This window comes from Coregonus clupeaformis, chromosome 17, assembly GCF_020615455.1.
Source record: "Coregonus clupeaformis isolate EN_2021a chromosome 17, ASM2061545v1, whole genome shotgun sequence".
Taxonomy (NCBI): Eukaryota; Metazoa; Chordata; class Actinopteri; order Salmoniformes; family Salmonidae; genus Coregonus; species Coregonus clupeaformis.
Window position 1 is genome coordinate 1,094,300 of NC_059208.1, and position 25,833 is coordinate 1,120,132.

General features: G+C 44.5%; 4 protein-coding genes across 5 annotated transcripts in view; 3 read left to right on the forward strand and 1 right to left on the reverse strand.

Annotated features, from left to right (window-relative positions):
- The first annotated feature begins 1,447 nt into the window (after positions 1–1,447).
- On the forward strand, positions 1,448–4,077 carry LOC121565519 (protein S100-A11-like). Its single transcript, XM_041876110.2, has 3 exons — positions 1,448–1,518; positions 3,077–3,207; positions 3,775–4,077. The coding sequence occupies exons 2-3, from the start codon at positions 3,079–3,081 to the stop codon at positions 3,907–3,909; spliced, it is 264 nt and encodes an 87-aa protein (XP_041732044.1). The 5' UTR covers positions 1,448–1,518; positions 3,077–3,078; the 3' UTR covers positions 3,910–4,077.
- Positions 4,078–8,227: 4,150 nt separating this feature from the next.
- Positions 8,228–15,181, forward strand: LOC121542408 (protein S100-A1-like). Of its 2 annotated transcripts, none has more exons than XM_041851807.2 (3): positions 8,228–8,414; positions 14,107–14,231; positions 14,544–15,181. In XM_041851807.2, exons 2-3 carry the CDS (start codon positions 14,112–14,114, stop codon positions 14,700–14,702), a joined length of 279 nt encoding a protein of 92 aa, XP_041707741.1. In that variant the 5' UTR covers positions 8,228–8,414; positions 14,107–14,111; the 3' UTR covers positions 14,703–15,181. The 2 variants fall into 2 exon arrangements, with proteins under 2 accessions (XP_041707741.1, XP_041707740.1); XM_041851806.2 differs by having other exon boundaries at positions 8,229–8,414; positions 14,110–14,231.
- A 3,241-nt stretch (positions 15,182–18,422) lies between these two features.
- On the forward strand, positions 18,423–20,953 carry LOC121542409 (protein S100-A1-like). The gene is made up of 3 exons (XM_041851808.2): positions 18,423–18,545; positions 20,119–20,284; positions 20,368–20,953. The coding sequence occupies exons 2-3, from the start codon at positions 20,120–20,122 to the stop codon at positions 20,527–20,529; spliced, it is 327 nt and encodes a 108-aa protein (XP_041707742.1). The 5' UTR covers positions 18,423–18,545; position 20,119; the 3' UTR covers positions 20,530–20,953.
- Positions 20,954–23,109: 2,156 nt separating this feature from the next.
- Positions 23,110–25,833, reverse strand: part of LOC121543203 (neuronal acetylcholine receptor subunit beta-2) — a 28,072-nt gene continuing 25,348 nt past the window's right edge. The window contains exon 6 of the mRNA XM_041852927.2: positions 23,110–25,098. Coding sequence (XP_041708861.2) covers positions 24,946–25,098 — 153 coding nt within the window. The 3' untranslated portion in view covers positions 23,110–24,945. The remainder of the gene's footprint in view (positions 25,099–25,833) is intronic.

Below are 25,833 nucleotides of genomic sequence, written 5' to 3' on the forward strand. Positions count from 1 at the left end.
GTAAGCCAGTTGAGAACAAGTTCTCATTTACAACTGCGACCTGGCCAAGATAAAGTAAAGCAGTGCGATAAAAACAACAACACAGAGTTACATATGATGCATTTCTACAGCTTTGCATGAATAAATGGGTGATGTGTCTTTTTAAGATTTGGAATAGTCTAAACCTTTAGACAAAGCCGTGTGTGTGTGCTTCATTTTCAAATGTAAAAGATAATAGAGCAGTGTTGGAGATTCATGTTTTTGTAGTCATATCCTCATTGCTGTGTTTGCTCAGTTATTAAACTGACATTCAACTGCAATGGAATTAGTTTGTGCATTTCCTGTGAGTGTGTGAGCATGAATCTATACCTGAATGATGTCACATCAGACCCCTCACTCAGTAGAGTTGGATTCAGACTCCTCTGTGTCTCATTAGTTTTGAGGTTAATGTCAGCTATAGTTTGACTAGGAGAGGAGATGCCACTCATGCCAGAGGGTGCGAATAATTTGCTACCCATTGACTCTGGTCAGATTGAGAGACTCACATAACTACACTCACAATGAAACTGACTTTATAACACTGATGTTAGATTTTTATCAAGACAGACTCAAACCAATAGAATATCCTAATTTCAAGCCAAAGGGCGAAACATGCAATACACAATCCCTCATTTTCTGCAGATGATAAAGTTGATTTGTCCCGCCCAAGGCTAAGTAAACCAGAAGGGCTGTTCTGAGAGGTTTTAGCATAAGCATAGCGACTTTTTGCATTCATATAGTGGTGGTGGTGGATAAATCAAGCCGGTTCAGACAGCAAACCCGAGTGTTGCATCAGCTGATATTGCACCAATTAGATCATCGCTCTACGTTAATATGGGGGTCTATTTAGTCCACCAGGTTCTGCACACACTTCTATAATGGCTGCTGCACGTAAGCTATGTGCTGGTGTTCTTGGTGACATACAGTACTGTTGCTGTAACATGTCTGTTTCCTGATTTCCCACCAGCCACCACAGCCTCCACCTGTTAGGTTCTGTGTTTCCTTCCTGCAGGAGGATTGGTATAGCACACCTTGCTCTCTGCCTGTAATTATTATTAGCTTAACATTATGCATGCTCTGGCAGTGAGCTACCCCGAAGGAGCTGAGCCTAATGCCAAGACTAACGTATTCTAATCTTTTCGAATAAATGGTTAAATGAACACGTGGGGTTTCCTTTCTGAAGGTGAGTGCTTTTCAGTGTTGTATAAATGCAATAATCACGTCATGGAAAGAAACCAGTGGTCAGTGTGGGGTAATTTAGCTTACACTATTACAGACACCTTAACCTTGAAGTGGACGGAATGGACGCAATGACAGGAGAAACATTTACAAGAGATGATTGGGACGGGGACGGGGACGGGGACGGGGGGACGGGACGGGGGTTGATTTTATGAAGAGGAGGGGAGTATAAGAGAGGGAGAGAGAGAGGGGGGAAAAGCTTACCTTCACACGCACCACCTCAACACACTCACCACCTTAGCCACTGGCAGCAGTGTCCAGGTGAGTTAATACTTCTAATCTACCTCCATATTTATCTATAAACTGAATATACATCTTCTATCGTTTAACTCCTTCTCTGTCTAATGTTTCTATCTCCTGTCCTGTCCTTTCCATTCAATCGTTTTCTCCCCTCCTCTGTAACACTTGCTGTTTTTTGTCAATGCTGTCTTTGACGTGACTTGGTCTGTAGTATTTTATCTACGCATTTATACGATTTTTCAGTTCAATAACCTCTCCACTGTGACTGTCTTGTATTCTGTTTTGTCCCATCAGAACTCTGCCTCTTCTCCATTCGTTCTTCCCCTCTCTCTCCCTCTCCCTCTCCCTCTCCCTCTCCCTCTCTCTCTCTCTCTCTCTCTCTCTCAAAAAGTGAAGTAGATAGTAAACAAAAGTGAAATAAACAATACATATTAACAGTAAACATTACACTCAGAAGTTTCAAAAGAATAAAGACATTTCAAATGTCATATTATGTATATATACAGTGTTGTAACAATGTGCAAATAGTTAAAGTACAAATGGGAAAATAAATAAACATAAATATGGGTTGTATTTACAATGGTGTTTGTTCTTCACTGGTTGCCCTTTTCTTGTGGCAACAGGTCACAAATCTTGCAGCTGTGATGGCACACTGTGGTTTTTCACCCAGTAGATAAGGGAGTTTATCAAAATTGGGTTTGTTTTCGAATTCTTTGTGGATCGCTGTAATCTGAGGGAAATATGTGTCTCTAATATGGTCATACATTTGGCAGGAGGTTAGGAAGTGCAGCTCAGTTTCCACCTCATTTTGTGGGCAGTGTGCACATAGCCTGTCTTCTCTTGAGAGCCAGGTCTGCCTACGGCGGCCTTTCTCAATAGCAAGGCTATGCTCACTGAGTCTGTACATAGTCAAAGCTTTCCTTAAGTTTGGGTCAGTCACAGTGGTCAGGTATTCTGCCACTGTGTACTCTCTGTTTAGGCCCAAATAGCATTCTAGTTTGCTCTGATTTTTTGTTTGTTCTTTCCAATGTGTCAAGTAATTCTCTTTTTGTTTTCTCATGATTTGGTTGGGTCTAATTGTGTTGTTGTTGTTGTTGTTGTCCTGGGGCTGTGTGGGGTCTGTTTGTGTTTGTGAACAGAGCCCCAGGACAAGCTTACTTAGGGGACTCTTCTCCAAGTTCATCTTTCTGTAGGTGATGGCTTTGTTATGGAAGGTTTGGGAATCGCTTCCTTTTAAGTGGTTATAGAATTTAACGGCTCTTTTCTGGATTTTGATAATTAGCGGGTATTGGCCTAATTCTGCTCTGCATGCATTATTTGGTGTTTTACGTTGTACACGGAGGATGTTTTTGCAGAATTCTGCATGCAGTCTCAATTTGGTGTTTGTCCCATTTTGTGAATTCTTGGTTGGTGAGTGGACCCCAGACCTCAGAACCACAAAGGGCAATGGGTTCTATAACTGATTCAAGTATTTTAAGCCAGATCCTAATTGGTATGTCAAATTGTATGTTCCTTTTGATGGCATAGAAGGCCCTTCTTGCCTTGTCTCTCAGATCGTTCCTCTCTCTCTCTCTGTCAGTGATGGAGGCAGCCATTGGTGTACTGGTGTCCCAGTTCAAGGCGTTTTCTGGAAGTGATGGATCCTCAGACACCCTGAGCAGAGATGAGTTCCAGAGCCTGGTCAAAGCACAACTCCCCAACTTCGTTAAGGTAATTACATGTTAATTATACTGTGGTAACGTTTGAGTAATACTATAATAACCAGTGATCACCATCCCCTGCCCTGGTGTGCAGGCTTTTATTCCAGTCCAGCTATAATACAACTGATTCAGCTTGATGATTAGTGCTGGGCTGTAACAAAAGCGTACACCCTTTGGCTTTCCAGGAGCGGGGTTGGTGGGCCACAATGTCAGTTTGTGGTACACTTAATTTCCTCTAGATGGGGACATAAACAGCACAGATGCCTCTTGTCCTGCCAACCTCTGCCTCCTGTGGTATATCAGTATGGCCATGCTAGAATAGACAACATTTGCATTTGTACTTGTAAAGTGCTGTACCAACATCCTTTCTAGAATGGCCAAATAGTGACACCCAGCAAATAGCTTAATTTCCTTATTCCCTTCTCATGACCTCAGATTTTAGAAAGGTTTCTTCTCCTCTCACGGCTTTATTCTGACAAGTATAATCAGATCAGTCAGTGTGGTTCTGAATCTGAGGAGACGAGGAAAGGAAGCCTCTTAATTAGTGATTCTGACGGCCCTTATCGCCCCCCTGTAGAACGCTGGTGACCCAGCTGTCATCGACCGACTCATGGACTCAATTGATGAGAACAACGACGGAGAGCTCACCTTCCTGGAGTTCTGGCAGCTGATTGGACGACTAGCAAATCAACACGGCGACTTTAGCCAATAGGATGTCTCCATGTCTTGTTCTGTTACTACCATATAATTACAATGATAACTTATTCTAATGGTATGGTTATCCCCATGTTGTGTTTCTAAATTGAAGTGTCACGTGTTTGCTAAAGCAATGGAGGATTGGTCTCGACCTGCAAAATAAAAACATGGATGAATCATACAATTGTAGGATCTACTGGACTACCTGACTATCTTTGTTTCTTTCTTTCTCCCTTTCTGTCGCAGCCAGAATTACCTCCTTGTTTTGAAAGTATAATGATGTCTCGCCAAACTAGCCAGACTAAAACTAATCTGCGCAGACACACAGAGCTGTGATGGCGTCGGACTGTGTCTGCATTGTCTGTGTAAATTGAGAATCTTGGTGTGTAAACAGAATTTATTCTGGGCCCTGTTGTGAATGAGGTTGTACCTCCTGGCAAATGAACAGGAGGCTGTAGGACTGAAAGAGAAAAACCCCATTGTTAAGTGTATAGGCACTAGGCAGGAGTAAAGAATCGTGGACATTGCATGGATGTCAGTCTTTCAGTCTTACTGCTTCAGCCAATGATGACTGCTATGATAAAACATGTTTGGTATGACAGCGGTGAAAGAGTTGGCTAAAGCAAAATAATATCTGGCTCCCAGACTAGGGAGAATCAGTAGCGGTGCGTGGGTAAAATCAATGGGGAAGCCAAACCAGAAAAAAAAGCCATATTGCAACCTACTTGTTGTGATAATTGCGTTGTTTGCTCTATAACCTGTTAGTTCATATGCCTTGCCACTGTGATATATAGGCCTAAGGCCGAGACAATAAGAAGACACAGTGGCACAATAAATTCAACCACACTTTCTATTTTTACAAAATCGGATAGCAACCTCTGTCCAGTAAAGTCCACAAAACATATTGCATGTACAGAAACAGATAGTTACATGACCTACAGCATGGTAAAGCAAGTTAATGTTTCCGACATTTTCGGACTACTAAATAACTATTGATTTAGAAAACCGGAGAGTTACCGCAAGTCGCAAAGAAAACAGGAGCTGCTTCCACTATTCCAGCACCATTTCAACTTCAACATTTCAACATCATCAAATCACCTATGCTTAGTCTAATACGGTGACAACTAAAAGATTCCAAAAACAATTTAGTCCAATCAACTTAATCTGTGTGGGTGTGTGCGTAAGTAGCAAAAAACATGTTGACTCACCCTACTTGTAGACACGCCAATGCCATCCTCCTCTCTTTCATGTTGCCGAAACAGTCTATGACTTTGTCATACAGTACACACTATTCGTTTTTTGTTGTCCTAGCCTAACTTCCTTTCATGGACAACGATTAGCTTGTTAACATAAGCCTACTACATCTAGCTACATTGAACTTCCATCCTCTCAGGCCAGAGGCACAATGTATGAATTTATGGTTGGATCAGAATCAAAATTATAATCATTGGCCAGTACAGAGAATTACAGTGCATTTGGAAAGTATTCAGACCCCTTGACTTTTTCCACATTTTGTTACGTTGCAGCCTTATTCTAAAATTGATTAAATAACACATTTTCCTCATCAATCTACACACAATACCCCATAATGACAAAGCAAAAACTGTTTTTTAGGAATTTTTGCAAATGTATTAAAAATAAAAAACTGAAATACCTTATTTGTATAAGTGTTCAGACCCTTTGCTATGAGACTCGAAATTGAGCTCAGGTGCATCCTGTTTCCAGTGATCATTCTTGAGATGTTTCTACAACTTTATTGGAGTCCACCTGTGGTAAATTAAATTAATTGGACATGATTTGGAAAGGCACACACCTGTCTATATAAGGTCCTACAGTTGACAGTGCATGTCAGAGCAAAAACCAAGCCATGAGGTTGAAGGAATTGTCCGTAGAGCTCTGAGACGGGATTGTGTTGAGGCACAGATCTGGGGGAGGGTACCAAAAAATTTCTGAAGCATTGAAGGTCCCCAAGAACACAGTGGCCTCCATCATTCTTAAATGGAAGAAGATTGGAACCACCAAGACTCTTCCTAGAGCTGGCCGCCCGGCCAAACTGAGCAATCGGGGGAGAAGGGCCTTGGTTAGGGAGGTGACCAAGAACCCGATGGTCACTCTGACAGAGCTCTAGAGTTCCTCTGTGGAGATGGGAGAACCTTCCAGAAGGACAAGCATCTCTGCAGCACTCCACCAATCAGGCCTTTAAGGTAGAGTGGCCAGACGGAAGCCATTCCTCAGTGAAAGGCACATGACAGCCCGCTTGGAGTTTGCCAAAAGGCACCTAAAGGACTCTCAGACCATGAGAAACAAGATTCTCTGGTCTAATGAAACCAAGATTGAACTCTTTGGCCTGAATGCCAAGTGACACGTCTGGAGGAAACCTAGCACCATCCCTACGGTGAAGCATGGTGGTGGCAGCATCATGCTGTGGGGATGTCTTTCAGCGGCAGGGACTGGGAGACTAGTCAGGGTCGAGGGAAGGATTTACAGAGCAAAATATAGAGAGCTACTTGATGAAAACCTGCTCCAGAGCGCTCAGGACCTCAGACTGGGGCGAAGGTTCACCTTCCAACAGGACAACGACCCTAAGAACACAGCCAAGACGACGCAGGAGCGGCTTCGGGACAAGTCTCTGAATGTCCTTGAGTGGCCCAGCCAGAGCCCGGACTTGAACCCGATCTAACATTTCTGGAGAGACCTGAAAATAGGTGTGCAGCGACGCTCCCCATCTAACCTGACAGAGCTTGAGAGGATCTGCAGAGAAGAATGGGAGAAACTCCCCAAATACAGGTGTGCCAAGCTTGTACCATCATACCCAAGAATACTCTAGGCTGTAATCGCTGCCAAAGGTGCTTCAACAAAGTACTGAGTAAAGAGTCTGAATACTTATGTAAATGTGATATTTACGTTTTTTATTTTTAATACATTTGCAAAAATTATTTTGGCTTTGTCATTATGGGGTATAATGTGTAGATTGATGAGGATTATATATATATTTTTAATCCATTTTAGAATAAGGCTGTAACATAACAAAATGTGCAAAAGGTCAAGGGGTCTGAATACTTTCAGAATGCACTGTAAGAACCACAAGTCCAAATCCCTATCTCCATCCATGGCTAATTTAGGAAATTGCCAATTTTAGCTAGCTAGCTATCCACCAGAGGACAACAACACAATGAGATGCAACAATTCAAGTTGTTTTCTGTCAATGACATTTGGCTTTTGATGTGATTGGTGTGAAGCCAAATCCAAACTGGCTTCCCTTGACACTTTTTTAGGGTGTGCCAGGACCATTCACAGTTGTTTAGTTAGTTTAGCTCAACCCTGGTTGGCTATTATTGTTTTTTAAAATATCAAGGGAGGCCAAATGCTCACTGGCTTCCCTTGCATTCAATGCTACTGGCGCCAACAATATCATTCTCTTTTTGACAAGAGAGCATCAGATAGATGGGCTACACATACAAAGACAGAGGGGCGCTGTATCGCTCGCTCGGATGCTTTCTCCGGTGTGATACATTCAACCTCTTGCGAATTGAAGGAAACGTATGAAACACAGAGACGAAAGATACATTCTTTTATCCGTTTATTTTTTTTGTTAATTTCTTGGGGAAGCCTGGTGTTAGAAATTGCGTAATTCAAATCTGGTATTGGAATAAGAATCAAGAGATCTTCAATCCAAGCTTAATTTATTATATGCAAAATGTATTATGATAAGTATGAAGGTTTATAGGTCACTGAAATAACGCAGGGCACTCAGTTAACTAATCCATTGTTCTAAGTTCTTCTTAAAATACTCTGACAGAAATCCTCCACTTCTTCTGTTGGACCAGGCAAAGGCTAGTGTGGTCAGACTCCATTTCAGCCAATCCGTTCCATTGTTACAGGCAAGTTGCTATATAACTGCGGAGTCAGCACGAAAATACACAAAATCCACTGTAGCCGGTTCAAGGACAGTTCTACAGACATCAAAGAGGTTGTTCTTATCAGCCTGTTATGTGAAACAATCCATATCAGTACAGTGCTCTCATTAATGCATTCCTTCCAAGCTATTCATCACATAAATCAATTAAAAAAACATCACTAGGCTTATCATAGTAAGCCTACAAATTGTTTTAATTTTTCTAAATACAACATTGCATTGTTTTTAGAATGAAGCTATAGTCTACAATAAAACCATCTATTCTAAACATGAAAATAAAATAATTGGCAAACTATAGAGTAGTTATTAACACAATGAAATGAATATGTTGGCAGCACTTCCCTTCCCCCTTTATCTATTTCCTAACTCCCTCGCTCTCTCCCAGCCACACGCCCTCTCCCAGGCACACGCCCTTCTATGACACAATACAAAAAAGTTTGGTGAAGAAAAATTCTATCACGGAAGAGATTATTTTGAGTGCAACTAGTTGATCAAGTTTGAGCCTTTAGAAGAGTGCCTGAGAGTTTGGGAGAGACAGAGAGAGAGCCTGGACAAGATCATTTAAATCGAACACATTTGTTTTTTTGCTCAATCACAATCTAACGGTGAGTAGATAAAGTAACTGAAGTATGTAGCCTAGCCTGTTTGTCTGAAGTTCCGTTGACTCAAACAGGGCATTGCGCTGATGGATCCAAATGGGCCTCCCAGAAAACAAATAAAAATGTGTTTTAGTTTACTTCCTCCGTTCGAACATCAATAATGTATAGTTTGCGAGCGTGTCTATTGTCCTAAGGCTACCTAGCCTGATGGCCAGGGATCGGGTTCTCCTTGTCGGTCACCCAATCCTCAATCCTTTTACACTTCAGGACTAACCGGAGAGCGCGTCTTTATTTATTTATTTAACCTATGTCAGCCTTACCTCAGGACAACTCTACAAATCGACCGGATTAGTTAGTCTAAATTTAGACTAAAGGCGGGGGGCACAAAACCACGATGGGTAGGCTACCCCCAATCGTCTCAAATTATGCGCGAGCACAAGAGTGACGGATTCGGTCGTTGTTGCAGTGACAAGCTTGTGGACAATGACATCCGTTCGAGTCTGTCAACAACATTAACACCGACCGTGGCCCTGTGTAACAGCAGCCAGGGCAGCTCGCTCGCTGCTCTTTTCACCCTGAATAATTAACGAACGGTAAGACACCGGTAGCGCGAGTCGAATGGCGAACCAGGTGTATTTAATAGCAAGGGGGAGAAATGGCTTGTGGCAAGAGGCGATGACAGCAACATGCAGGTATGGTTGTGCAACTGAGTCAGTCACACCTTGTAAGGTATGGAACACATCACATCCTCGTTGATTGATTCGGGTTGGCCATCGATATAATCAAAGCTCATGCAGGTGAAGTGAGTCCACTGAACCGAGTTTCACACAGTTAATAGGCATGGATAGAGTGAGTGGACTTGGCTCTAAATAGGCAATAGTGTGAAAGTGCCCAGCGCTCATTTATTGAGTCAGGCCTGTAGCAGTGGTTCTCAAACTTTGCTGTGCTGTGAACCACCCAAAGCATTCTGAAAATGATTCTCCTAAATAGACTGAAGCAAGTTCTCTCCGCCATCTTCAGGCCCTCACATGATTGTATCTATCCCCTAAATGTGTTAGGAAAGGAGAAGAATATGGACATTTTCAGGTTGCAAGCCTTGTAGAACACACAATGGCTTGGAGAACACAAAAAAAAAAAATGTATGCACGCATGACTGTAAGTCGCTTTGGATAAAAGCGTCTGCTAAATGGCATATATTATATTATATTATGAGAACAAACAACACACCCGGCACACACTGGTTGAAATAACGTTGTTTCAACATAATTTACCAACGTATCGTGACGTGAATCAACATGGAAAATACATGGGATTTGAAAAAAGTATACCAGTACTGTTTTCATCTCGTTTCGACCAGCATTGTAAACATTGAAATTAGGGTAAAACGTCAACTTAAATACATTGACTTAACCTGACGAACAGATTGTTACATCAATCTAATTTCAACATAATAATCAGAACTATGTATCAGTTGAAATTGCGTTAAATTCCACTTAGAAACATAAAAATAGTTTTCATCATTCAATATGGATGAAATTACGTACAATTTCATATTTGATTAGACATATTTTATTTAACCTTCAACGTCATGCCATCAACGTAAATATAGAGGTACAGTGAGGGAAAAAAGTATTTGATCCCCTGCTGATTTTGTATGTTTGCCCACTGACAAAGAAATGATCAGTCTATCATTTTAATGGTGGGTTTATTTGAACAGTGAGAGACAGAATAACAACAAAAATCCAGAAAAACGCATGTCAAAAATATTATAAATTGACTAGCATTTTATTGAGGGAAATGCGTATTTGACCCCCTCTCAATCAGAAAGATTTCTGGCTCCCAGGTGTCTTTTATACAGGTAACGAGCTGAGATTAGGAGCACACTCTTAAAGGGAGTGCTCCTAATCTCAGTTTGTTACCTGTATAAAAGACACCTGTCCACAGAAGCAATCAATCAATCAGATTCCAAACTCTCCACCATGGCCAAGACCAAAGAGCTCTCCAAGGATGTCAGGGACAAGATTGTAGACCTACACAAGGCTGGAATGGGCTACAAGACCATCGCCAAGCAGCTTGGTGAGAAGGTGACAACAGTTGGTGCTATTATTCGCAAATGGAAGAAACACAAAATAACTCTCAATCTCCCTCGGCCTGGGGCTCCATGCAAGATCTCACCTCGTGGAGTTGCAATGATCATGAGAACGGTGAGGAATCAGCCCAGAACTACACGGGAGGATCTTGTCAATGATCTCAAGGCAGCTGGGACCATAGTCACCAAGAAAACAATTGGTAACACACTACGCCGTGAAGGACTGAAATCCTGCAGCGCCCGCAAGGTCCCCCTGCTCAAGAAAGCACATATACAGGGCCGTCTGAAGTTTGCCAATGAACATCTGAATGATTCAGAGGAGAACTGGGTGAAAGTGTTGTGGTCAGATGAGACCAAAATCGAGCTCTTTGGCATCAACTCAACTCGCCGTGTTTGGAGGAGGAGGAATGCTGCCTATGACTCCAAGAACACCATCCCCACCGTCAAACATGGAGGTGGAAACATTATGCTTTGCGGGTGTTTTTCTGCTAAGGGGACAGGACAACTTCACCGCATCAAAGGGACGATGGACGGGGCCATGTACCGTCAAATCTTGGGTGAGAACCTCCTTCCCTCAGCCAGGGCATTGAAAATGGGTCGTGGATGGGTATTCCAGCATGACAATGACCCAAAACACACGGCCAAGGCAACAAAGGAGTGGCCTAGCCAGTCTCCAGACCTTAATCCCATAGAAAATCTGTGGAGGGAGCTGAAGATTGGAGTTGCCAAACGTCAGCCTCAACCTTCATGACTTGGAGAAGATCTGCAAAGAGGAGTGGGACAAAATCCCTCCTGAGATGTGTGCAAACCTGGTGGCCAACTACAAGAAACATCTGACCTCTGTGATTGCCAACAAGGGTTTTGCCACCAAGTACTAAGTCATGTTTTGCAGAGGGGTCAAATACTTATTTCCCTCATTAAAATGCAAATCAATTTATAACATTTTTGACATGCGTTTTTCTGGATTTCTTTGTTGTTATTCTGTCTCTCATTGTTCAAATAAACCTACCATTAAAATTATAGACTGATCATGTCTTTGTCAGTGGGCAAACGTACAAAATCAGCAGGGGATCAAATACTTTTTTCCCTCACTGTATATTTAAATACAATGTGAAGCCACAGTCCTACAATTCCTGCCTGAACATTGTCTCCTAGTGGTATATGAGGGTAATTCACTTCAGTGAGAACAAGTCTACCATCCAGATACCTAGCTCTATTTTACCCTACTTAGCGTTGGAAACAAGCTGTGTAAGATTCAACTGAGCTATCATGCCAACACAAATAAACATTGATCAGCTTCCATACTCATTTGCGTAGACTACCTAAATAACGTTGAATAGTTGAAAGTAACTAACTTTTCTCACACAAGCTGTATGTGAAAGTAAATTTAGAGTGAGGTTTATTAAACATAAATTAAACATGTCTTGTTGGAGCCTGAACTGACCTGGTTTTCCCAGGTCATTGCTTCAAACATAAATCACCAAACTAGTGGTACCTACTAAACTCTGTTCTCTCCTCTCCTCCCTCTCCCTGACAGAGTCCTGTCCAGGGTTCTGCTCTGTATTCTGGTGCAGCCCGGGCAGCTTGGTTTCACACCAGTTAGTCTCATTACATCCTCGGTTTGGGCCTAAAAATACACTATTTGATCGACCTGCTCTCATACTCTCCACACACACACACACACACACACACACACATAATAAATAACAAGGATGGGCAGCTTTGATGGGGGTGGGGGCCACCAAAAATCTGAACTCATCATGAGGGGCCCCAGTGGCTCGTGGGTTTGCATACCCACATCCATAACCACACATGCAGTCAGAGCCTGTTCTAGCCTTTTGGGGGCCCTAAGTGAAATTATTTGAGTTAAATTCCGGTAATTCTACACTTTGCCATGGGGCGTAGAGAAAATGTTGCAGTTTTAAAGCATGTTTGCTGCAATTCTACACATTTTGCCACGGAGTGGAGACAAATGTTTTCCCGTTTTTAATATAATATCTGATGGTCAATGGGGGTCCCGGTCTGTAATTCGACCATGATTACTACACGTTTAGATAGTTAGACACTAGACTAACTTAGCAATCTAAAACATGTTAGCTGACATGGCTAATTGACTGACTATCAGTGACTGACATAACAAGAGAGAAACTGCTGATGCACAACCACATTTAGAAATAGCCCCTTGTGCATTCTACTATTCTAACTCGCAACAGTAAGTTGAGACCCCGACTGAGTTCCTGAAAAATGTGTGTGGAAATTAATCTGCGGGCTTACAGAAGGGATCCAGTTTCCCATCCATTATATAATAATATATGCCATTTAGCAGATGCTTTTATACAAAGCGACTTAGTTATGCGTGCATACATTTTACTTAGTCATGCGTGCATACATTTTACTTAGTTATGCGTGCATACATTTTACTTAGTCATGCGTGCATACATTTTACTTAGTTATGTGTGCATACATTTGACTTACAGTCATGAGTGCATACAAACCCACTACCCCGGCGTTACTAGCACCATGCGCTACCAACTGAGCTACAAAGGACCACACACACAGAGCTTGTCCTAATTATGGACGATGGGTGTGGCTTGCTCGGGACACCCGCAGGCTGGTGAAATAGTGATGAAAGGGACGAAGGTGATGAGATGTCCAGCAGTGTGGGTCTGTTGTTTTTTTTTTGGGGGGGGGTTAATGTGTTTGTTACAGTGGGACTCGAACAGGATAGTGTGTATGTGTGGCATCAAGGTGGGATATGAAACAGAATCCTACACCTGGCATCAGACCATTGGTGTGTTTGCTGTCACTCACCCACTAATTAGGCTAATGTAAGAGCAGTCCTAATTGGCCTTGGCCCAGGGGACAGGTTTGTCTGTGTCAGGTGTGTGTGTGTGTTTGTGGGAATGGGCATGCATTTTGGTGTGTCAGTATGTGTGTGCACTCAGGCGTGTCAGATGGGAGATTTACCTGTGGGTTGGGCCTCTAGGGTTACCCTCATCAGGACATCACCCATCACCATTACCCTTATCAGGAAATCACCCTATCCACCCTCAGGACATCACCCTACCCACCCTCAGGACATCACCCTACCCACCCTCAGGACATCACCCTACCCACCCTCAGGACATCACCCTACCCACCCTCATATATATATATATATATCTAGAGAGAGAGAGAGAGTAACAGACAGGTCTTAGCTTTAGTAATGTGAACCCATAGCCTTCTGCTGACTTATGGTGATCAGGTATCCCAATCTCCAGCAGAGATCACAGCTCCCATTGTTTACCTCAGAGACTCCTCTGCCCCCTCTTCTCCCTCCCTCCATCCACCCCTCTCTCCATCCTTTCCTTAGTTTCCTTAGTTTCCTCACTGTGCTCTCCTCCCATCTCCCTCCATCCCTCTCTTCCATCCTTTTCCTTCTATTCTGATGTCATCTTTCTACACTCTTAGGAAAAAAAAGGTGTTATCTAGAACCTAAAAGGGTTCTTCGGCTGTCCCCATTGAAGAACCCTTTTTTGTTCCAGTTAGAGCAGTTGCTGCATTCAACTGTCTAAACATGTGATTTTTCTGTCCTCCCGCCCCCATCCTCTCCTCTCTCCCCTCTCCCAGTAGCTATGGAGTCGGCCATCCAGACAGTGGTAGGAGTGTATCTGAAGTCTGCCAAAGGGAAGGGCAGTCTAGGAGAAAAGGACTTCCAGGGCCTCGTCAAGAATCAGCTGGGCAACATAATGACTGTAAGTTCCACCTATCCCTGTATCACTACTCCTCAACCCTAACCTCAACCACAATCCTAACCCTAGCTTCAACCCTCGACCACAACCCTAACCCTAGATTCGTGTCCACATCCCGGTTCAACCCGAACCCTAGCCTCAACCACAACCCTAACCCTAGCTTCATCTCCACATCTTCAACCCTAACCTTAACCAGAGCCATAATGCAAACCAGCACCAGGTGTTCTTGGGGAAGTGATCTTTAATGATAGACTCTTTCTTTCTCTCTCGCTCTCTCTCTCTGTATCCCTGCTCTCTTCCCCTCTCACCTCATAGGGAACAGAAAGTTCCTCTGCGGTGAAAGAGATGCGTCAGGGATTGGACGAGAACGATGATGGGAAGGTCAGCTTCAAGGAATACATGACTCTGATTGGCTACCTGGCAAACACCCTCAGCGAGCAGAGGACTGCAGCCAACACCACACCTGCCTCATAGGAACTACATATGGCTTCATAGGCACTCTATAAGACATCTTATGCATCCTATAAGGCAGTGTTCTTCAATCCTTGTCCTAGTGACCCACAGGGTGTAAAGGCTTTAGTTCCATTCCAGCACTGACACACCAGATTAAACTCATAAAGGCTTTGATGGGTTTGAGTTTATTATAGTGTGTGGGACCACAGGACCAGGCTTGAAGAACACTGCCATATGGCTCCATGTACCTATAGAGGCTCATAGACCTGTCATGGACTGTCAATCTCCCTTGTTGGCTCTATATCACTACATAATCACACTGGTAACTTCTACTCAACATATTTTATATGCTTACAATACACTACCAATCTTTTATAAATACTTTATCGAGGCATTTTTAACATTAAGTTCAACAGTTCTTTTTTTAAATATAACTACTCAAAATCAACACTAAATGGTTTATTATCATGTTGAAATAAATGCCATGCCAACGTTTTAAAGTGATGTCTTCTTTCACAGCACTGCTCTAGCATCAGCTCTAAATTACATTCTCTAGGTTGCCCTGTGTCATGAAGGCTCACACTCACCTTATAGAACCAATATTCTCTAGGTTGCCCTGTGTCATGAAGGCTCACACTCACCTTATAGAACCAATATTCTCTAGGTTGCCCTGCGTCATGAAGGCTCACACTCACCTTATAGAACCAATACGCTGATACCTGCTTCCATGGCCACCAGCGGCGCCTTCTAAATTTAGTCGTGTCACACTCCGTGGCCCACGATGCACCAGCATATTGAAACTGGACACCAATGTACAACACCACCTATTGTGCTCAGTAAGGATACACATACGTCTTCTGCCAACAGAATGCAATGCTGCATTGCACCAGGGAGAGAGAAACAAGTCTATACTGTAACACAGGCAGATCTATACACTACAATCCTACATTCCACTCCTCTGGGGCTAGCAGCCTCAGAGCTTTAGTGGGTGCAACATACAAGTAGTGTACGTTACATTAACATTCAGACTGTTAGAAAACAAGACGCACACAGACAGTATACAATTCAGTGGTTGTATAAGCCTGAGGCGTGGGCAAAGAAACAAGGCTACACTGACCAGCACAGATAAACAAGGAGACGCACTTAGTTTGCTGTTTAGGTTTGCGGAGTGCAGTTGTCATATTAAAATATACATTGTCACAATAGCTGTGCATTTGTATGAATGTAGGATTTTTGTGTAATTTTGTTTCCTTGAATAAATTTGTGTGTGTGTGTCTGTGTGTTACAGAAGGGATAACTCTATGCATGGCTGCCTGTCAAGGGTGTTGTTTCCATTCAGATAGTACCCTCTGATCCTGTATCAGGTACCAACTTCCCTTTCAAACAGCCTCAGGCCAGACACGCACACACATTCGGCTAACCACAGCCTCAGGTCTGTTGATCTGTTTACATTATAAACCCCCTCTGGAGCGCCTATATTCCCCTAACGCCATTCCAAAATGTTCTGCATTTCATTTCAACAACCACTACCATCTAACCTACTGGGGGACATAACCATTGTTTCAGGCCATAACCTAATCATCAGCTGAAATTGGCTGCTGCCCATCAGTGGGTCCAACACAGCATTTGGAAACACACAGTACCAGGCCAGGCCAAGCATGGCAGCTGTTCTACCAGACCCAGCCAACAAGGTCATCACACCACACACCCTAAGGGGAGCAGACACACCTCACTGTTCAATGAGCAGATGCTTGAGAATATGATAAATTAAATTAAATATTTTCAATTTCAGAGTACAAGTATTGAGATGGTCTTTCAGACGGACTGTATTTTAATCTTGTGGATGGCATGCATCTTTGAAAGAATATTGTTGGCGCCATAGCAGGGTCTCTGTGTGACTTCACTAATGTTTGGCCTCACCTTCCTCCAGGGTTTCTCCTGTTGTTGTGGTGTTTATCTAACCACGCTTTCACTGCTTCTCCTGGCCTGGCCTGTGTTTTGACACGCAGTACAATATGACTACAGGCGCGTGCCTCGGTAATCCACTGCTACAATAGCACACTGTGACTGAGACAGAAAGTGATACCCCATTGTGGCTCACTCTGCACCTCGGCTCCATTGTGGCTCTCTGCACCTCGGCTCCATTGTGGCTCTCTCTGCACCTCGGCTCCATTGTGGCTCTCTCTGCACTTCGGCTACATTGTGGCTCTCTCTACTCCTCGGCTCCATTGTGGCTCTCTCTGCACCTCGGCTCCATTGTGGCTCTCTCTGCACCTCGGCTCCATTGTGGCTCTCTCTACACCTTGGCTCCATTGTGGCTCTCTCTGCACCTCGGTTCCATTGTGGCTCTCTCTGTACCTCGGCTACATTGTGCTCTCTCTGCACCTCGGCTCCATTGTGGCTCTCTCTGCACCTCGGCTACATTGTGCTCTCTCTGCACCTCGGCTACATTGTGCTCTCTCTGCACCTCTGCTCCATTGTGCTCTCTCTGCACCTCGGCTCCATTGTGGCGCTCTCTACACCTCGGCTCCATTGTGGCTCTCTCTACACCTCGGCTCCATTGTGGCTCTCGCTACACCTCGGCTCCATTGTGGCTCTCTCTGCACCTCGGCTACATTGTGCTCTCTCTACACCTCGGCTCCATTGTGGCTCTCTCTACACCTTGGCTCCTTTGTGGCTCTCTGCACTTTGGCTCCATTGTGGCTCTCTCTGCACCTCGGCTCCATTGTGGCTCTCTCTGCACCGTGGCTCCATTGTGGCTATCTCTGCACCTTGGCGCCATTGTGGCTCTCTCTGCACTTTTGCTACATTGTGGCTCTCTCTGCACCGTGGCTACATTGTGGCTCTCTCTGGTGGCTCTCTCTGCACCGGGCTACAGTGGCTCTCTCTGCACCGTGGCTTGGCTCCATTGTGGCTCTCTCTGCACTTTGGCTTCTCTGCACGGTCATGTGGCTCTCTCTGCACTTGGCTCCAGTGGCCTCTGCACTTTGGCTCCATGGTGGCTCTCTCTGCACCGTGGCTCCATTGTGGCTCTCTCTGCACCGTGGCTCCATTGTGGCTCTCTCTGCACCGTGGCTCAATTGTGGCACTCCCTGCACCTCGGCTCTCTGTGGCCAAAGTGGATAAATAGGCAACATCACATCGCTCCCCTCTCATCCTCTCCTCCTCTTTTCTTCTCCTGTTGTCCCTCTCCTCACCTCCCTGTCTCTCTTAAAAACGTCTTAATGGAATCATGAATTATCCTTCAGGATTTAAGTCACATCTCTCACAGGTAAAACTGCTAGTGTTCTCTCGACACTAGGTCAAGCACTGTACCATACTGTGGTCCTCTGTAGCTCAATTGGTAGAGCATGGCGCTTGTAACGCCAGGGTAGTGGGTTCGATCCCCGGGACCACCCATACGTAAAAATGTATGCGCACATGACTGTAAGTCGCTTTGGATAAAAGCGTCTGCTAAATGGCATATTATATTATATTATTATACTGTGCCACAATCTACAGTAGTGAGTATGTCACACCAGTGGGGGTAATATTTCATACTAATAATCTAAATGTGATCATCCTGAGGTAGTGATATGGTGTCAAGTCTGACAGCTTTTATGATGGATGGATCATATCTGTCCATCACAGGAGGGCAGGTGTCCGTTGCGTAAACAGAGAAGGTGGAGAGGAGACGGGGGGATAGGACAGAGAAGAGGAGCAACAGGTGGAAGAAGAGAGGGAGGGATGGAGGAGGGGAAAGAGACGAAGTGGGAGGAGGGAGAGAAGTATTTAAGAGGCTGTCCATCTCCCCCTCCTCACCGTTCTTCATTACGCTCCCTCTCTACGTGTCGAACAGCAGGCCAGCACTCCTCCTTTGCTCAGGTAAGGAAGAAAGAGTTGACAAGAATGAATGCAGTTTTTCAGCAACAGGCAAAAAAAAGGAGGTAGTTCTGTGTAGCATGGTGAAATGTGTAGCCGATGAAATACATTTGAGCTGTTTGTGATCTAGAGACAATGATACAAAGTTTGTGGTGCTGTAAACCTAAACAACGTCAATATAACTCTTACAGAAAGGGTAAAGCACACAACCTGAACTGTAGACTTCACTACTCCATGTTTCTGTGTGTTTGGTGGTTTCATGTCTATTCCCTGGTCTATACCGGTGTGATGTTAGCCTGTAGAGTTTCTGACCGGTTGTATTTCCTCTGTTCTGGCCTTTTTCTTATTTTCTGTTTATGTAAATATCTTGCTCAAAGGAGGCAAATCTATATTTTTCCTAAACAAGAATGACCTCAGATTTCTGTTGGGATAAAGTGAATTTGATAGTGTAAATATAAATGTAATTGTAGGGAAAGAAGTAGATTGGTCAGGGAAGAGGGGTTGGGGAGGGATGGTGGAGAGGTTGAGGGGTAGGATGGACAGATAGAGAGGTGGGGGAGGGAAGGTGGAGGGGTGGGATGGAGATATAGTGGGGTGGGATAGAGAGATGGAGGGGTGGGATGGAGAGTGAGGGGTGAAAGGGTGGGATGGAAAGATTGAGGGGTGGAGGCAGGGTGGTGGGATACATACACCTGTCTCCTCTGTTACCAACCATCCAGTTCAGCTCAGGTAGAGAGCAGCTCAGGTTCCCATGGTCCCAGTTCCTCCTGTACTGGTTTGGACAGGACAGGACAGGGCTATAGGGTTAGAGACAGGGTTACGGTTAGAGCTGGGTGTGCTTCTACCTGGTGTGACTTTCACTCTTATCAGAAGGCTGGGGTTCCCATATCCTGCTCACTATTACCTCTCTCCTTTCCATCACAGTGTCTCAATGTGGCTCACCACAGATCCAGGATAAATGTATCCTTAAGTGGGGAAACTAATCATCAATCATCATCATAATCCATGGCTAACTGTCTGTGGCTTTAGTAATGCAGTAGGGCTCTTGGGGTTTGTAGTTCTTCAGATGTCGGGTAGGATGACTTTATACTTGTGACTAATTCAGGAACTAGACAGGGTTGAGGACCCAACAACTCCCACTCTCTACCTTACCTCTCTCTCTCTCTCTCTCTCTCTCTATTCATCCATCCATCATTCTCTTGTCCTATCTGTCCTGCCATGCTCAGCAGACAGGGTTATTGTTAACTCAGTTGATACTGTGTATCTTTGTATCAGTGGAGGCTGCTGAGGGAAGAACGGCTCATAATAATGTCCGGAATGGAATGGTATCAAACGTGTTTTTTTGGGAGGGGTTTCATGTGTTTGATATCACTCCATTCCAGCCATTATTATGAGCCGTCCTCCCCTCAGCAGCCTCCACTACTCTCTGCAGTGTGTATGATCTGATCCTGGCTCAGCTTCCATGAGAAAATACACACTCACCCTGCACAGCCTACATCACTTGATGTCGTACTACAGTGTGAAACACTTACTCATTATTATCCTAACCATGTCTATTGTCTCTCTACCTCTGTAGTATGTCTAACCCTGCCAACACGGAGAATGTGTCCACCTTGGAGACCGCCATGCAGCTGATGATCCAGACCTTCCATAAGTACTCTGGGGACGAAGGCGACAAATACACCCTGAGCAGAGCAGAGCTCAAAGTGATGCTCACTGCAGAGCTGGGCAACTACCTGGGGGTAAGGAGATTCACACACTACACACACAGACACACACACACACAGACACACACCGTAAAAGTCTTCCTCTCTCCCTCATGCAGAATGCCCAGGACAAGGAAGCAGTGGACAAGGTGATGGGTGACCTGGATGCCAACAACGATGGAGAGGTGGACTTCACTGAGTTTGTTATCTTGGTGGGGGCGCTCACAGTCGCCTGCAACGACTTCTTCCTAGAGTACAACGACAAGGGGGAGAAGAAGTGAACACAACGCACACATGTACACTCACACACACCTACGCTCTCTCTCTCTCTCACACACACACACTGAGGAAGAGGAGGAGAGGACGGTGATTATGATAATGATGCGACACCTCCACTCAAATCCTGCCTAGGCTTCATTCCTACTGTTTAACAGAGAACTACACACACCACACACACACACACACACTCAGAGATGCGTCGTGGCACACTGGGCGGTGAGTTTTTGTGTTTTGTGTGTGTGCCGTCTCAATCCAAACCAAACCCAACCCACAGAGAAGTTTATTCCAGAGTGAAAATGTGGAGAGTTTAAGTCATCAATAACGGTCATTGTTGAATATGTGAATATAATTTCTCTGTCTTTTCATTCGTTTTGTAAACCCCTTATTTATTTTTAGTTCATTGTTAAACTGTTCCTCCTTGATAGAATAAACATAACATTTAACCAAAGCTTGTCGTAGAGTATTGTTGTGGTTTCTGGATACTTTGTGTGTATGTTTGGGATATTGAGCTGTTGAGTTATTCCTCATGTTACCCAGTCTCTCTGATGGGTGACAGGAGTAGTAACACAGTCTGGCCACCAGATGGAAGCAGAGTGAGAGACACACCGGGGATGGACTTTAGTGTCTGTGCTGCACTTCCATTAACTAAGGTCATTCTGAAGGAAATTACCTGAATAGCCTGATAGTTTACATTACCACTGATATCAACAGTACCTGGATGGCCTGACAGTGACAGATCAGTTACATCCATACCTTATGAAGATCAGTGAAGCTTCACAACGAGCTCTATAATCTGTCCAACAACAGATCTCAGAACTGTGTTCCACACTGACTGATCTTAGACTGTCCTCTCATTTTTAAGATGTTCTGAATATTAAACCTTCAGAATTAGCAGAACAGACAGAATCCCTCAGGCAACAGATCTCCTGGATGGTGGTAGTCTACACCAAATATGGCATATTTCCATTGTCGATGAACACTGATGTGGTACAGAATTGTAATGTGATAGGAATGCATTAATCAAACATTCCAAATGGGTACTACAACACATATCCAGCACACCGTCCTGTAAATTTGCACATACAAAAGGCAATAAGGTTTTTTATGTGAACCCAGGGTAATTCCAGTACCGTTCCAAATGTGTGTGTGTGTGTGTGTGTCAGAAGAACATACAACAGAAACAGAATGTTGAACTGAACCTACAACCTTTATTGGACTGTTTATGGTGTGCACAGGAACAAAGCTGTGAGGGGTTATGGGAGGACAACACTCTCCTCTGAGTGGGGAGCAGAGAAACAGACAGACACACAGAGAGAGGGACAGAGGAGGGAGAGACAAGAAGAAAGGACAGAGGAGAGAGAGAACGAGGGAATGATGGGGAGAGAAGGAAGAAAAGAGAGGGGTGCAAAAACAGGGAGGAGGGAGGGGATGGACAGCACTCTGTTTGTGTCACAGCTCTACAGCCAGGTCCTGGAGGGAAAGAGAGGACTCCCCTCCACAGGATTTCACAGCTCTCTGATAGGCTTTTCACACTCCTGGGGATGTCCTGGGGTTCCCCTGGGCCTCTCCTGGGGATGTCCTGGGGTTCTCCTGGGGATGTCCTGGGGTTCTCCTGGGCCTCTCCTGCGGATGTCCTGGGGTTCTCCTGGGGATGTCCTGGGGTTCTCCTGGGGATGTCCTGGGGTTCTCCTGGGGATGTCCTGGGGTTCTCCTGGGGATGTCCTGGGGTTCTCCTGGGGATGTCCTGGGGTTCTCCTGGGGATGTCCTGGGGTTCACCTGGGAATATCCTGGACTATCCTGGGCTAACCCACTGTGAAAAGCCTGTGTCCCACAGAGTGACGCAAGGTCATGGAAGGGGATCACTCAGGATGGCAGTTAACACATAGCTAACACTCAGCTGGAGGTATATTGTTCTGGCTGTCCCTCTGTGTGTGTGTTTGTGTGTGTGCGTGCTTGTCCAAATCCCACCCCACCAGGACCTGTTATAGCCAGATTTAGAGGGAGGAGGGACAGAGGGATGGAGAGAGATCGACAGAGGGAACATAACATGAGGAATCTGTGGTTCAGTGATGGACAGAGAGGAGGGGAGGAGATGGAAAAAGTGTAGAAAGGGAGGAGGGTGTTGAGAGAGCAGGAGTGGGGGCGGAGGGGAGGAGGGTAGTGCTTCAGTGTGTAGGTGGGCTGGTCATTACCCTAATTACAATCAACGTCTATACTAGAGATGTCCAGAGAGAGCGAGGGGGGATGGAGGGAAGAGGTGAGACAGCGAGGGAAGTAAGCTCTCTTGCACATTGCATCTGACAGATATGACAATGCAGTGGGCAATGAGTACACACACACACACTGGACATTACGTAAATGAACCTGGACCATGTGCTCTGACAATAATTATAATACAGCATTACACACCGTTACACACTGGGCAGTCAGCTACAGAGCACAACACAATCTGAGAGTGGGAGGAGAGGAGGGGGAAGGAGGAGAGGAGAGGAGGGGGAAGGAGGAGGAGAGGAGGGGGAGAGGAGAGGAGAGGAGAGGAGGGGGAAGGAGGAGAGGAGAGGAGGGGGAAGGAGGAGAGGAGAGGAGGGGGAAGGAGGAGAGGAGAGGAGAGGAGAGGAGGGGGAAGGAGGAGAGGAGAGGACAGAGAAAGAGTGAGACACTGTCTTACTCTGATAATGTGAATCACAGCGATGACAGAAATTAACATTTGTGCAAACATTCGTAACACACAATAGCTTCTGTTTCATGAGAAAACATCATTATTCCAACAATACATATCATCTGTCAGTTCTATATTCGACCACCCAATTTTGTGCAATCATGGCTCAACTGTAAAAGGAGGGAATTTACTCCATATTGGCTCAACCCAGTCTCAGTTTCCCAGGAACGGACTGAATCTAGACTCATCCCCTTGCAACTGTACCCGATGGCACAGGCTGCTATTATCCCAATAGAGCTGTATAGGCAGACATCCTACACCTTTATCTTTCTCTATCTAAGGCTGAATCCCAAATCACCCCCTTCGCCTAGCCCCTCGGCACTCCATTTGCACATTCACGCGCGCCTCCGCCATTTGTGTCCCAAAGCTGAGGGAGTGAAAATGATGGAGGGTGTAAGGGCTAATTAGACCCTCCTATGGCCACTTCAACTTAGCCAGCATGGATGCAGGCTTCAAAGCGAAGTACTATCCCGACACACACTGCAATATATTTGGAGTTTGCCCAATTACATTTTAAAAAATTGAGAGGCGTGCCTAATTATATTCAACATGCATTTGTTTATGTCTGATTCCGAGACTTGACACATGTAACGGATTAAATACCTCCCAAATTAAACGTTTAACTGTTTAAATCTTGTAAAGCAACAGGGGTTATTTGTTCATTTGAATTTCATACTTGTTTTATTATTTTAAAAAGGAACACAAAAGCATCATTCAAGTCACGAGTGTGTCCCAAAATTGATGGGTTTATTGATCCCATCACTACTCTCTGGAAGTCAACCTTGGAGTTTCGTCAGCAACACGTGACAACGGAGGGCCCTCCGAGGGAGTTGGTAGGGGCGAGGGGGTGGTTTGGGATTCACCGTAACTACTCCCTCTCATTCCATCTAACTCCCTGTCACTATCTCTCCATCTTTCATCCCTCTCCTTCACGATCTGTTGCTTCTACACATATAGTGTTAGTGTCTGTGTCACAGGTAATATCACATTCTTGTTTAAAAACGTAGAGAATCATACAACAAACCACTGCACCATACCTTTCTATCAGGAACAGACACAGAGAAATCACAATAATATTACACTCAAAGCTATATTGTGGTACACTGCTACTCTATGATAAAATATACTGTACTGTACTATCAGTTGGTTAAACTGAAGCGGCTTGGAAAAACAATTATGAACCTTGACACCCCAACCCCCCCCCGCCTTTCCATTTTTCTGATTGGTAGACACAGTCGCCAATCAAGGTTCTGTTACTGAAGCATTAAGTTCTGTACCAGTTGGAGGTGGGACGATATACTCTCAGTAAGCTTGCACAGTCAGCTTGGAATGAAGAGCATTGATTGGCTGGCGTAGCGTTCTACAGGAAGTCAACCACTATAGAGTGTCCTCTCTCCAAGATTGGCTTCTGCCAGAGAGGGATATCTCCACCTTCCTCTGGGAAAAAAGGAAGATATGTCCATCCATTAATCCCTCCTCTGAAAAAAAAACTGTCTTTAATACTGTTGGTGTTTAGTTTAGTTCTTCAGTTCAGAACAGTTCAGTAGAAAGGCCATAAAGGTTAACAGGTGTGGCTGCTGTCCACAGACTTAATAAAACCCACTTCCCCCTCTGGGTTGGTCCCGCCCTCCTGCCCCTGTCCTGCTGTGCTGATTGGTTGGGGGTGGTGTCCATCGAGGCTGCAGGGCACCTGGTTGGTCAGCCGTTGGTGTTGGTGATGGTCTTGGCAGTGTAGTTCTGGAACAGTGGCTGGAGGAACATCCCGACCGTTCCGGACACACACACGATTATAAAGATCCACAGGAACAGACGGTCAATCACCATCGCAACATACTTCCAGTCCTCGCTCACCTGAAGAGGGGGTAGGCAGAGGTTTATAAAAGTAGAATGCGTTCAGGAAGTATTCACACCCTTTGACTTTTTCCACATTTTGTTGTGTTACAAGGTGGGATTCAAATGGATTTAATTGTCATTTTGTTGTCAACGATCAACACAAAATACTCTGTAATGTCACAGTAAAAAATAAATAATAATAATTGTATTTATGGAAAATAAAACACTAATATACAGTCTCTTGATTAGATAAGTATTCACACCCCTGAGTCAATACATGTTAAAATCACATTTGGCTGTGATTACAGCTGTGAGTCTTTCTGGGTAACTCTCTAAGGGCTTTGCACACCTGGATTGTACAATATCTGCCCATTATTCTTTTAAAAATTCTTCAAGCTCTGTCAAGTTGGTTGTTGGTCATTGCTAGACAGCCATTTCCAAGTCTTGCCATATATTTTCAAGTCAATTTAAGTCAAAACTGTAACTAGGCCACTCAGGAACATTCAATGTTGTGTTGGTAAGCAACTCCAGTGTATATGCTTTGCTTTATCTTGGTCAGGTCACAATATTTTTATTCTGTACAGGCTTCCTTCTTTTCACTCTGTCATCTAAGTTAGTATTGTGAAGAAACTAAAATGTTTTTTATCCATCCTAATTTTTCTCATATCACAGCCATTAAACTCTGTAACTGTATTAAAGTCACCATTGGGTTCATGGTAAAATCCCTGAGAGGTTTCCTTGCTCTCTGGCAAC